At 40.6% G+C, this 12,968-nt stretch overlaps 1 protein-coding gene across 2 annotated transcripts in view; it reads left to right on the top strand.

Moving 5' to 3' along the window:
* The window catches only part of ITGA2 (integrin subunit alpha 2), a 68,408-nt gene that overhangs the window by 14,734 nt on the left and 40,706 nt on the right, over nt 1-12,968 (top strand). Inside the window, exon 2 of one of the 2 annotated variants that reach the window (XM_065663197.1) lies at nt 4,867-4,990. In XM_065663197.1, the coding sequence (XP_065519269.1) occupies nt 4,867-4,990 (124 nt within the window). Of the gene's footprint in view, nt 1-4,790; nt 4,991-12,968 lie in introns of those variants that run through there. The other variant, XM_065663195.1, reaches the window with a different exon arrangement.

Here is a 12,968-nt window from a genome sequence, read left to right as displayed (position 1 = left end):
TCTGGCTCAGGCTTAAAATAGGTTTCAAGGAAACTTAGCATTTTCTCTGTTTTTGGCTACAAATGCTTGAATTTCTTGTTCTGAATACTGTATTTAGATAAATGTACAAAATGGATGAAAGATTTCCTTATAGTGCAAGCACTATATAAGACAGAGGAAAATGGCAGGAAAATGCCCAGTGTGTTATAGCAAGTATACACTAGCTAGGCCGAAGCTAAGTAAGATTTTTGTGGAGTAGGTCTAAATATTTAAAACCTGCTAATGATCATAAAAACGTGGAATATAAAACAATGTGACTGAAATATGCTGGAAGCATGGTGTATCTTATAATGTTCTTGGTGGGTCAGTGTATTTTCCAGCTTTTATACTTTGATTTTGCAAAGTGGTCATGAGCAAGAGACAAAGCTGATCCATAGGAATATTGTCAGTGACCTCCTGTCTTCAGAACTGTGTTTCCCTGGTTGCTTTTTAGCTGTTTCCTTTTTGCTGTGTTTGACTAGCTGGCTGGCCAGCAAGTGATGGTAGTAGAGGAAGTTTTGAGAAGAGAGCTGCCCAGCAGGCACTTTTGCCATTATTCTCTACAGAAATTCCTGCCCTCAAAGAACAGTGCTCTGATGTTGCGGTAGTGCAAATTGTTAAAAAGAATACAGTCAAGCCCCAGTGTAAGTTGGAAAGATGGGTGGAATGGCTCAGTGAGGAGACGTGATGAGAATCTGGGGAGAAAAAAACCAACATTGCTTCCCTAAGCCATAATGCAATCCTGAGGAGCTGCAAGGAGCTGAAGCATCCGCAGTCTGGGCCAGGCATTATCTTTGCTCCTTGGAATCAGCCCCCATCTTGAAGAAACCAGGACCAGAAGAGTGTCCCTGGAAGGCCCAGGGAGTGTTGCTGCAGTGCCTGCAGGAGGACAAGTGAAGAAGGGCGACAGGCAACCCACAGGCCAGCATGTGTTGTCTTGGCATTGTCTGACCTGTGACAACACCCTAAGCAATTTGAACCAGCAAGAGAGCTTCCCTTCAGGCCATTGGTTGTGATATCTATCTCTATAGTTTTATCCAGTTCTGGAAATTTCTGCCCTGGCTGTAACGTTCAAAAACCCCTCACCTCTGACACAATTCTAAAGGTCTTCCGTTCACTCACACTGAGGTTGCCCCATGCCTTTAGACAGAAGACATTTAGCAAAGTTACCAGTTGGCTAGCAGTGTGATTTGCTACTGACTGTAACAGTCCAGAGATTCGAGAATTTTTCCCTAGATGCCATTGGATTCGAGATCAGCCTAGAAATGTTTATCATTCTTGGATACTTCAGGCTTTTCATTCAAAAGCCAGCATTTATTTCATGTGCACCATATAACTTGGAGAGTTACTCTTTTTCTTTATTTGCATGTGGGATGGCATTGCAGTATATTCTCCTGTAGCCCCTGAGAATGGGGCACTGGTAAACTGTGCTTGATTTCTGACTGAAGATAATATAATTTGGAAACATCAGACCCAGAAATAAACCTAGGATATCACATAAGCAAAAGAGTTTGATAAAATACAAGTATATTAGATCACAAAACTCTTCCCTCCCCCCAAAATCCAGACACAAGCTATGAATATATGTGGTTGTGTTTAATGTCCAAAGTATTGCAAAACACAGGATGATATGTCTGCACACATTCTCTTCCCCAGTCTTAAATAACATGACTCAGGAAATGTATTTATCTCTAAGGATGTTTCTCAGGGAACCATACTTTTAGAAAAGGGTGATTTCTTGCTTCCCAGAGGCTAGCTGGAGATAATGGTTGTTTGAAATAGCTAATATGATTTCCTGTTATGAGTTTGTGGTAAAAAAGTAGTAACTGAGTGAGTAGTATTTAGTCTTCTGCTAGTAATGTTTGTGTTTTCTATTCTATGGGAAAAGGTACAGAATTCATGGAAATTTCTTTACGTGTTGTGAACTTTCCCTCAAAATTGCAGTTATGATTTTAATATTCACACTATTGTGAGATGTGATGTTATTATTGTTATTGCTATTACAGCTGAGCTACTTCTTAATGGGCTGGTTTATGCTGATATAATCCCATTTAACTTCTCTTCCAAAGCTGATGTTGGGACCTGGAAGAGAGTTAAGCCAACAACATCTTCTCTGCCCAGCAAAATTAGAGAAACGCTTCAAATTTTAGCTTACATTTTAGAGATGCCAAAGATCATAGAATCATAGAATAGTTTGGTTTGGAAAGGACCTTAAGATTATCTAGTTCCAACCCCCCTGCCATGGGTAGGGACACCTCACACTAAACCATCCCACCCAAGACTCCATCTAACCTGGCCTTGAACACTGCCAGGGATGGAGCACTTACCACTTCTTTGGGCAACCCATTCCAGTGCCTCACCACCTGCACAGTAAAGAACTTCTTCCTTATATCTAACCTGAACTTCCCCTGTTTAAGCTTTAACCTGTTACCTCTTGCCCTGTCACTACAGTTCCTTATGAAGAGTCCCTCCCCACAACCTTGTAAGCCCCCTTCAGATGCTGGAAGGTTGCTATGAGGTCTCCACACAGATTGGCACATGTCTCTTTAAAGGTCTCTGTTACAGGAATTACCATAAAGGCTGCCACTTTACTACAAAATGATTCGGACTAAATAACTATGGTGAGGCATATTTTGTGTGTAAACTCATTGTGACTGGGCACAGAGGAAGGGAGAGGAAACATGGAGGATGTTGTCTAACCAGTGAGCAACAGTGTGAACCTGCCTCACCTGTGAACCTTGGGCAGTAACTGCACATTGCACCACAGGTCATGTTTTCTTCCGCTGCTGATGTTTTTGAGGGGTTTTCAGGAGCCCTGAGATGTTCCTCAGCTGGGCTGTGTCTTGTTCCTGGGATCCCACTGTTGTCTCAGTCCTGGCACCTCCAAGCTGGGGGAGGACTTACCTACTCCTGGCTTTTAGGGACTGACTTTTTTCCTGTAGTTTCTGTAGTGGACATTCTCCTAGATGTTCACCTACGGCTCTTGATCAGAAGGAAATCAGGCCCTGCAACCTCATGATATTTAGGATCTTGTCCATAGCCAACACTTTCAGGACCGCCCCCCCCCCCCCCCCCCCCCCCAGAATAACATGAAGTGGCATAGCCTTATTCCCAGGAACGCAAGTGCCATGACAACAGCAAAGTGGAGTTTCAGTGTTAAGTGCCATGATTTATTACTGCAGTTATATCTTACATGTTTGTATTTCTAAGTTTTCCTGTTTAGACAACTGGTCAGACTGTTTGGACTGAAAACAAAGGCTTCTGGAGTGATAATAAAATTACTCAAAAGTGTAGGTTATCTGATGCAGTAGAAAATCTGGTTTTTGTTCCAGTCTTTCAAGCATTAAGTTGAAGATACTAGAATATAAAAATTATTAGCAGTTACAGTCAGTGCATTTTCATTTCAATGAAAACTAGCTGGATGTCCAGGCCCAAATAGTTATGGTGAATGGAGTTAAATCCAGTTGGCAGCCGGTTACAGGTGGTCTTCCCCAGGGCTCAGTACTGAGGCCAGTTCTGTTTAATGTCTTTATCAGTAACCTGGATGAGGGGATCAAGAGCACCCACAGTGAGTTTGCAGATGACACCAAGTTGGGCAGAAGTGTTGATCAGCTGGATAGGAAGGCTCTGCAGAGGGATCTGGACAGGCTGCATTGATGTGCTGTGGCTGATGGTATGAGGTTCAACAAAGCAAAGTGCTGGGTCCTGCATATGGGCCACAACAACCCCATGCAATGCTACAGGCTTGAGGTGGAGTGGCTGGAAAGCTGCTCATGGAAAAGGACCTGGGGATGCTGATTGATGGAGCTGGACATGATCCAGCTTGTGCCCAGGCAGCCAAGAAAGTCAACAGCATCCTGGCCTGTATCAGCAATAGTGTGGCCAGCAGGACCAGGGCAGCGATCATCCCCCTGTACTGGCACTGGTGAGGCTGCACCTTGAATCTTGTGTTCAGTTCTGGGCCCCTCAATACAAGAGAGACATTGAGGTGCTGGAGCAGGTCCAGAGAAGAGCAAGGAGCTGGTGCAGGTTCTGGAGCACAAGTGCGATGGGGAACAGCTGAGGGACCTGGAGGTGTTTAGTCTGGAGAAGAGAAGGCTCAGGTGAGACCTTATTGCCCTCTACAACTACCTGAAAAGAGGATGAAGCGATGTGGGTGTTGGATTCTTCTCCCAGGTAGCATGTGATAGGACAACATAAAGCAGCTTGAAGTTGTTCCAGGGGAGGTTTAGATTGGTTATTGGGAAAAATTTCTTCACTGAATGTGTTGTCAAGCATTGGAACAGGCTTCCCAGGGAAGTGGTTGAGTCACCATCCCTGGAGGTATTTAAAAGACATATAGATGTGGCACTTAGGGATGTGGTTTAGTGGTTGACTTGGCAGTGCTAGGTTAATGTTGGACTCAATGGTCTTAAAGGTCTTTTTCCAATTTATAACTCTTTGTACCTCTGATGTACCTCAGCAGGCTGATGATGTGTTTGCTGTGCCATAAGCGTAACTTATGCCTTAAGGTAAAAGAGGGTAACAGACCTCTGAATCATATTTCTTGCCTCCTGTCAGCTAAAACATTCCTGTTCGTAATGCTGCAACTTTTGTTAAGGCAAACAGTGAATGAGTCATTGATCTCTACCCACAATATTATAGTATGTGTAAAGAGTGCTAGACAAGCATTATGCATGGGCAGATGGGTGCTGTAGGAAAAAGGGCTGTGTTTTTTCTTGCATGTGTCAAAGGCTATGTTTTATTTTCTTGCACTGGGGGAGCTGGCACAGATGAAGAGCCTTTTTCACTGGGATCAAAATTCTTCTTTAATTGCTTCTGTGATAATCATAATGTTTCTGTTAACAGGCATTCTTCATAACTGCTGTGAAGCCTACAATGTTGGGATACTAGAAGCAAAAATATTTTCTGGTCCATCAAGAGAACAGTTTGGATATACAGTTCAACAGATTATAAATGAACAAGGCAAATGGTAAGCTTGAACAGCTTGTTATATGTCCAGTTAAAGGTTAAGGAAAAAACTGTTGCAACTTACTTTTCTTTTATTATTCTGCATTTCATTTAGATGTGTTCTGGTTAACTCATTTACATATTAGAATAAATACTTACATTATTAAAACAGAAGTTGAAATATTTTAAAGACAGGTGTATTTGAAGGTTCAGGCTTTTTCCCTTTACACTGTGCAATCTGAGGTCTTCTGTTAATCTTTTACTTTCATGTCCAATACACCGGTTTCCTCCGACTCCCGAATTCTGTAAAATTTTAACTCATTTCATTCCTTCCTGTTTTGTTACGCATCACATATACACAGGATATTTTTCCATTTTAACATTGCTGAGGTAATACAAATTATTAGGGCTGAGAAGTTCTAATTAACATTAATATTAATATTAAAATAAGTGAGCTTGTATCAGTTTGTGTCTGATACAGCATTAAATGTTCGCTTCTCAAGGGATGGCATGTTTGCTTGTATGTAATAACAAAATCTTAGTAAAGGCCTTGTCTGCTGCATCTCTTCAGCCGTAAAATTTGATGTGAAATCCACTGTTGTCACAACATTGGGCTTGATGAGCAATTAGTAAAATATTCTTAATAGTAATGTTGGTTTCAAAAAGAACTTGAAAATACTAACCCAGAGTAAGCCCATTTAGTGGAAGACACATTATTTTGTCCTCTGCAGTCTCAGCAACCACAAAGCTTAATGTGTCTTTCATGGCAAGGACTGCATTACTATAAATAGTTCAGTGGTACTTCACTACTTTGGGTGGTTATTTGTGTATCCACGGTATTAAGTCTATGGCGGAAAGTCGCACAAGGCATGTATATTATCATAAGCCCAGACAATATTTTGATGTATTATTCTCTGTCGTTTGAAACAGTGTCAGAACCAAAATGGCCACAAAGTGGTTGATGGGAGGATAGTAAGCAGCTGAACTTTTTTCAGTAAAAAGAAAGTAAGGTGTCAAAATCTGAAATTCATGGAAATGCATTTGAAAATGTATTTTACAGTTAAAGTTTGCAAAAGACCATACAATAATATTGAGCTAATAATATATAATAATAGCCATGCACAGAGACGCTGTGCAGTTGCAATTGATTGCATATGCAAAGATGTAAGACTACCTAGATGTCACTGCATCTCCGGCATTACTGTTTAACACCAGTGACCAGGAGAAAAAGTAAGAGGAGAGCAGAGCTGTGTCCTTTGAACTGAGAACTCATTGAGTAGGCTCTCAGCCTACCCCCACTCCTTGACTGATGTAGCAGCTTCTCACTGTGTTTCTGCCTGCTTTAATGATGTGTTTAGTCACCCATAGATCAGAGCTCTCTTCCTTTGAAACTTCTTTGTAAAGCCAGTGAAGGAGCTCAGGAATGTCTGCTGAAGTGAATTGAATGCTTTGGCTCATAGATGGAGAAATTACGTCCTGTGTTTTAGCCTTCTTGTATGTTTATCTACAAGCTTGCAACAGGAGAAATAGGTTCCAGGATTACTCTGGAACCTAGTTCTGTTTTGTATTTCCCTGTTTAATTTTTACTTCTAATAAAACGCCTCCACTACCACTTTCTCAGAGCATGTGTTATAGAGTTCAGGAAAGCAAATAACTTTTGGTTAACTTTTCCTATCATACAGAATCATAGAATCATTTAGGTTGGAAAAGACCTTTAAGATCATTGAGTCCAACCAATCTCTTCCCAAGCATGAAAATATTATGAATCTGGAAAACTTTTCTGTAGACAGGCACTTTATTATTTGTTCGTTCACTGCACAGTGTCTGATCATCGCTCCAAAAATCAGGGGAATTCTAGCAGCTCTTGTTTGAGTAACCGTGACTTGTTAGAGACTCTTCAGTGAAGAAAAGGTCTTTTCAGTCTCCCTCTCAAGAAATCACTGAACAACCTTAAAAAAAAGTCAGTCATGGTTTACTCTCTTGTTCTCTTCATTTCTAAGCTATTTTCCTTTTTCCTTTTCTATTTTTTTTTTTCCCTGGGACAATAGAGCTTTTTCTTGTGTGCAGTATTTAAATTTAAAAAGCCCAACACCACTCAAGCTATTCAGTGGAGCTGGTTTCTTCTACAAGCAATGCAGAGGCTGCAGTCTGTGTGCAAAGACCTTGTTGACATGGCTGAGTTAGGAGTGAGATAAACAGTCTGAGCTTTGCATGAGAACGGGATGCTGCTTTCTGTTAGAGGGAAGTGTTTATCACTGTATGCTTTTACGGGGACCACTGTTGTGCACCAAGAACGTGATGCACTTGAAAATATCGTTCAGGCACAGTGGGGCTGCTCACAACATCAAATGTTGCTGGAGTGGCATCTTCCTCCAAGGGAGAGGTTATCCAGAATCTGAGATCTGCCAGAAATTTCATCACTTCCTAGACTTTGCTTCTGTTAATAAAATCACATGCTGCTATATCAAATACAGCTTTAAAAATCCTCCTGTACTCTCTTAAAGATTACAAAGGAGAGATACAGAAAAAACAACAGACGCTAGTTACATTTTTCAGCTGTATTTCTGGGAGGTACATCTCCTGAGGCAATAAGAGCTATAGAAAATGATAAAGAGAGGAAAATCTTTGCAGAAGTTGGACTTCAGACAGTGGTATGTTACCACTTTTGCTTGAAGATGAGTTCAGAGAGAGAGGGAAGACAGTCAAACCAGCAGCACAGGGCTATAAAGGGGGCTTGTACATGTTGGAAAGCCATGACACAAACCAGCAAGGGAGCCCTTTTTGTTTAGAGTCAGATGATCCAGGATAATTGGACACTGAACTGCCGTGCACTGATGAGCATTGATGGCATGTGAGGCTCATAAGTAAGGACAAACTTGCAAGTCAAGTACAGCTCAAGCTTTTCACGGTGTCTGCTGGGATTTTCTAAACAAGCTCTTTAATGAACTCAAGGAAAATTCTGAACACCAAAGAAACTCATCAGTAAGAAAAGTTTAGGCAGCCGATCACACAAGTAATTACAGAAACATCATTCAGTTTACACTCTCTTTCTCCCTGTATTTGAGCCTTAAATTGAGATCAAGCTCTGTCATTTTATAAACACAATATCTTAGAAAGGCGGGTTGTACCCTGTCAAGTTTGTCTTGAACGTGCATGCCCTGAACAGAAGCTGGTACTACATTCTGCAAAGATAGCAGTACTTACTTCATGCTGATACTTGGTTTATAGCTGTCCCAGGTGAGGAAGATTGGATAACAGTATATAACTAAATGCATTGTTCTACACAAATGTGTCTTCAGTCTGTGGGTACGTCCCACAACAGTGCTAAAATCTCAGGCTGCTGCTGAGGAGCTGGTTGGTATCAAGTTGCAGTCACCCTGCTCAGTTGTGTCTGTGTGCTTAGGATTTGGATTTTTTAAATTTTGTTTTGGAATTTTTCCTGCGATTTTTCTGAAGTATCTTGTTTCATCCCATATCATGTCAGTAATGACACTTTACGCTGCCCTTACTGATATATCACATAATCACTGCACTACTAAATGATTTTAAAAATCACTGCATACTTCCCACTAGTCTTCACAGCCCAACAGCCTTTCTCCTGAGGTGGTGTGCTGCCTCTTCAGACAAATGAGATATTTTTGCTGAAAAGAAGCATTGTGTAGCAACTGTTGTTGAAATCAATACATTTTAAAGCCTTATAATTTTAATGAGGAGGGTAATTTCTGCCAATTTTTTTTTTTTTTCCTTTAAGAAAAAGCTGCTATTGTTACAGCTCTGTCTTTTCAGTGCCAGGACCACTGCTAACACTGAGCTCTTCGTCCAGTTTTTGCTTAGTCTGATTGCATGCCTTACAGTTTGCCTTTTCACTGCTTGGAGCAGCTCTGCCTTCTGTCTTCTAGACCTTTCAAGTTTGTCAATTAAACTGTCTTGCCATAGCTCACTGTAGTTTTTGAAGTTTTGAGTATTTTGTTCAAAAGATTGTGTAAGTTTTAGATGGTGAGAAGTGGTTTAGGGTATGCAGAGAAACATCTATGAGAGTGAAGAGTTTTCTGGTTTTCGTATCTATTCATCACTTCCTGTAATTGTAGGAGAAAGGGCCAGATTATTTAAGAGGTCCTTTCTACTTCTGTTTTCCTATTTCCTATTAGCCATCTTTGTGTTTAGAAAACACATGAAAGAGCAAATGCATGAAAAGAAAAGAAAAGAAAAGAAAAGAAAAGAAAAGAAAAGAAAAGAAAAGAAAAGAAAAGAAAAGAAAAGAAAAGAAAAGAAAAGAAAAGAAAAGAAAAGAAAAGAAAAGAAAAGAAAAGAAAAGAAAGAAAAGAAAAAAGAAAAGAAAAGAAAAGGGAAACAAAAAAATATAAAGCTTGCTCTGACAACAGCTGGGAATTCAGCCCTTCGCCATGAATTCTGATTTTGTTTTCTGCTACATCACACTTTGCCAGTTACTAGCTTTGTCATGGTGTAATTTCCCAGAAATAATTCCTGTTGCACTTTGATCTGCCACTCCTGCAGCCTGTGTGGTATGGCATTGCTGCTGAACTTTATTTGACTTCCTGTAGTTCCATTGCTTTGTGTACAGTGTTGGAGACTTATTAAGGAGCTGAATAGTAAAAACAGTGGCAGTGTTACACACTAGTCGCTATAATATTGTTTTAAGACAGTCTACAAGGACACGTAAGAAAGTTTTGTAAAAATAAATAAAATAAATAAATAAATAAAAATAAACTCATGGCTGAAAATGACCTTTAATTAATACACCATACATTATACAGTTTATTTGGAAACAAGCATTTTCAAGTATTTTAGTGTTCATTTCTTACATTCTTTCATCATCCATTCTGTTTCATTCTGCTTCATGTGCATCCTGTTTAATCACAGTAAAAAATACTTTGTAGTTAGCAGGATGCTAGCCAGATACTCTTCTGCTTTCCTCACTTCTGATGTTTCAGAAAGATACTCATGCATTTTCCCAGAGCGGTATTGTGTAACTCCCTACTGTAATATTTTATGTTAATTTCCAAAGGCAAAAAGAACTTGCTGATTTCTAATATAGATTAAGGCTAGTATTAAGCTTAAGTAAGGCTCAGGATATGAAAGAAATAATGATTAAGTTATTTCCTAGGACCTTTAAGTTTGACAGTTAATACCAAATATATAGGGCTAGGCTTTGCAAAAGTTGGTTAGTAACTTTTTCTCAGGAGCGTATTGATGGCAGGATAGGCTAATAAAGTCAAATAAGGGAAAGGGGTTAATAACTGTTCATTTCTGAAAATCACAGTGCCAGTAATAGTTCTAGAACAACCCCATGTACCAGTACAGGTTGGGGGTTGACCTGCTGGAAAATAGTGAAGGGGAAAGGGACCTGGGGGTCCTGGTGGATAGGAGGATGACCATGAGCCAGCAATGTGCTCTTGTGGCCAAGAAGGCAAATGGCATCTTAGGGTGCATTAGAAAGGGAGTGGTTAGTAGGTCAAGAGAGGTTCTCCTCCCCCTCTACTCAGCCTTGGTGAGGCCGCATCTGGAATATTGCGTCCAGTTCTGGGCCCCTCTGTTCAAGAAGGACAGGGAATTGCTTGAAGGAGTCCAGCGCAGAGCCACAAAGATGATTAAGGGAGTGGAACATCTCCCTTATGAGGAGAGGCTGAGGGAGCTGGGTCTCTTTAGCTTGGAGAAGAGGAGACTGAGGGGTGACCTCATCAATGTTTACAAATATGTAAAGGGTGGGTGTCAGGATGATGGAGCTAGGCTTTTTTCAGTGATATCCAGTGATAGGACAAGGGGCAATGGGTGTAAACTGGAACATAGGAAGTTCCACGTTAACATCAGGAAGAACTTCTTTACTGTAAGAGTGACAGAGCACTGGAACAGGTTGCCCAGGGGGGTTGTGGAGTCTCCTACACTGGAGATATTCAAGGCCCGCCTGGACAAGTTCCTGTGTGATGTACTGTAGGTTACCCTGCTCTTGCAGGGGGGTTGGACTAGATGATCTTTTTAGGTCCCTTCCAACCCTTGGGATTCTGTGATTCTGTGATTTTTTGGCTTACAGTATAGTTATAGCATTGAGATTTCTTCATGCTACAAATCTACAAAGAAAGCTAATACAACAAAGGGGAATACAGTATAATAACTTGTGGTAAAGTATGAGGAGTACAAGCTAAACAAAAGACAAAATTAAGTTTGCTTTGGACAGAGTTGGCATAGATTTAGGTTTGGGTTTAAGATTAGAAGATTTTGCCTTGTTTGGCTTACATTTTCCTGTCTGTACGACACAACAGCTACAAGGGTAGTTCTAACAAAAGTAAAATAGTTGTGAATATTGAGTCCTAGAAGTGGATTTGGTATAAAGAGTGATAATTCCTTGTTTTAAATAGATGTTTAGGTTGGAACTGAGGTTGGGGGAAACATGAGTTTCAGAGCTCCCATTACTGCTGAGCAGCTTAAGACCCACAGAGTGAGCGTAAGTGTGCATGCTGAAAGGGAGAGAATTGCTTTTTCTAAACTCTGTGGATGGCATTTGTCTCCAGACGGAGTGGTGCATGGGTATTTCCAAGATCTGTTAAGGTCATTCTTTGAACAGTAGCTGTCCTCAGGCAAGGACTCCGAAATACGTTTGCCTTCTGTGAAACTTAGAAAAAACATACAAGTATTTATAAATGTACAGTGCAATGTTCAGCTTGACAGTTAATGAGGAAAAACTGTTCCAGTTTCAGATATTACACATGCAGTGCTGCCATCCTTTTTGAAACTCTTTTGTGTTTCCATGAAAACTGTTAGTTCTTTCTCTCTCCAGTTAGCACAGTTAGTGTTTTATAACAGTAATTAACTCTATAGTCCCTAAGAAGGGGGAAGACTGTAGAGCATGTTTGCCTCCTGACAGTCACTACTGACCAGATCCAGTCCTCTGTGTCACTGTAGGTGTTTGCTGGTTGCATCATCTATTGGTACATGACAGATGGAATAGTTTCTCATGAGCCCTGGTTACTGGTTCCTCAGCTATGATGGTTCTGGTTTCCACTGTGCAGAAAAGACTATGCCTTAGAAAGCAGCAAGAATATAAGAAGCTACCTCACAGCTAGTGTAGCATACAGTGGTTTTATATAGGGAGTTTATATAGAGAATGGCATGTTTAGAGATGATGGAAGTACACAAAATCCTGTTCCTGCTACCTGTGTAATCACTGTTTATCGACAAAGTAATTGAGAAGGCAGTAGGTATTTTTAAAATATTCCGATACGCATGAAAGAGAATCTGAAGTTATCCCGAACAAGGCTTTAAGTGAAGTGGTGGACTTGGCAGTCCTGGGGTAGCAATTGGACGTTGTAATCTTGGTAATTGGTCTTTTCCAATCCAGCTGTTTCTATGAAGTAAACTAAAATATGCAACTAGCAGTATTTTCTTAGACAAAGCTAAGAAGGACACAAACTCTTACTTGTGCTTCTAAAACTATGTGTTTTTATCAAAACTGTTTTATCCAAACTAATTATAAAGTTGTAGCAGTAAAATCAGATGACTCCCGAAAAGTTTGTATGATATATAGCAAGTGCTTTGAAACATAACAATGTGTTCTTTTAATAGCGCAAGGTTCTTGCATTGGAATTATAGAATCACAGAATGGTTTGGGTTGGAATGGACCTTAAAGTTCATCCAGTTCCACCCCCCTTCCATGGGCAGGACACTTTCCACTAGCCCAGGTTGTTCAAAGCCTGTCCAGTCTGGCCTTGAACACTGCCAGGGATGGGTCAGCCACAACTTCTCTGGGCAGCCTGGGCCAGGGACTCACCACCCTTACAGAAAAAATCTTGTCCTGATACCTAATCTAAATCCACCCTCTCCCAGTTTAAAGCCATTCCCCCTTGTCCTGTCACCACCTGTCCCTGTAAAAACTCCCACTCCAGCTTTCTTGGCTTGTTATCTTGTAGCTACTTACAGAATTTCAGAGAACAACAACTGTGCTTTTAGCAACCTATTGACCTACTAGAAAAGATGTTTTCTTGTTA

This window comes from Lathamus discolor, chromosome Z, assembly GCF_037157495.1.
Source record: "Lathamus discolor isolate bLatDis1 chromosome Z, bLatDis1.hap1, whole genome shotgun sequence".
Taxonomy (NCBI): domain Eukaryota; kingdom Metazoa; phylum Chordata; class Aves; order Psittaciformes; family Psittacidae; genus Lathamus; species Lathamus discolor.
The sequence above is the reverse complement of the archived record's forward strand: the minus strand, read 5'-3'. Positions and strand labels throughout refer to the sequence as shown.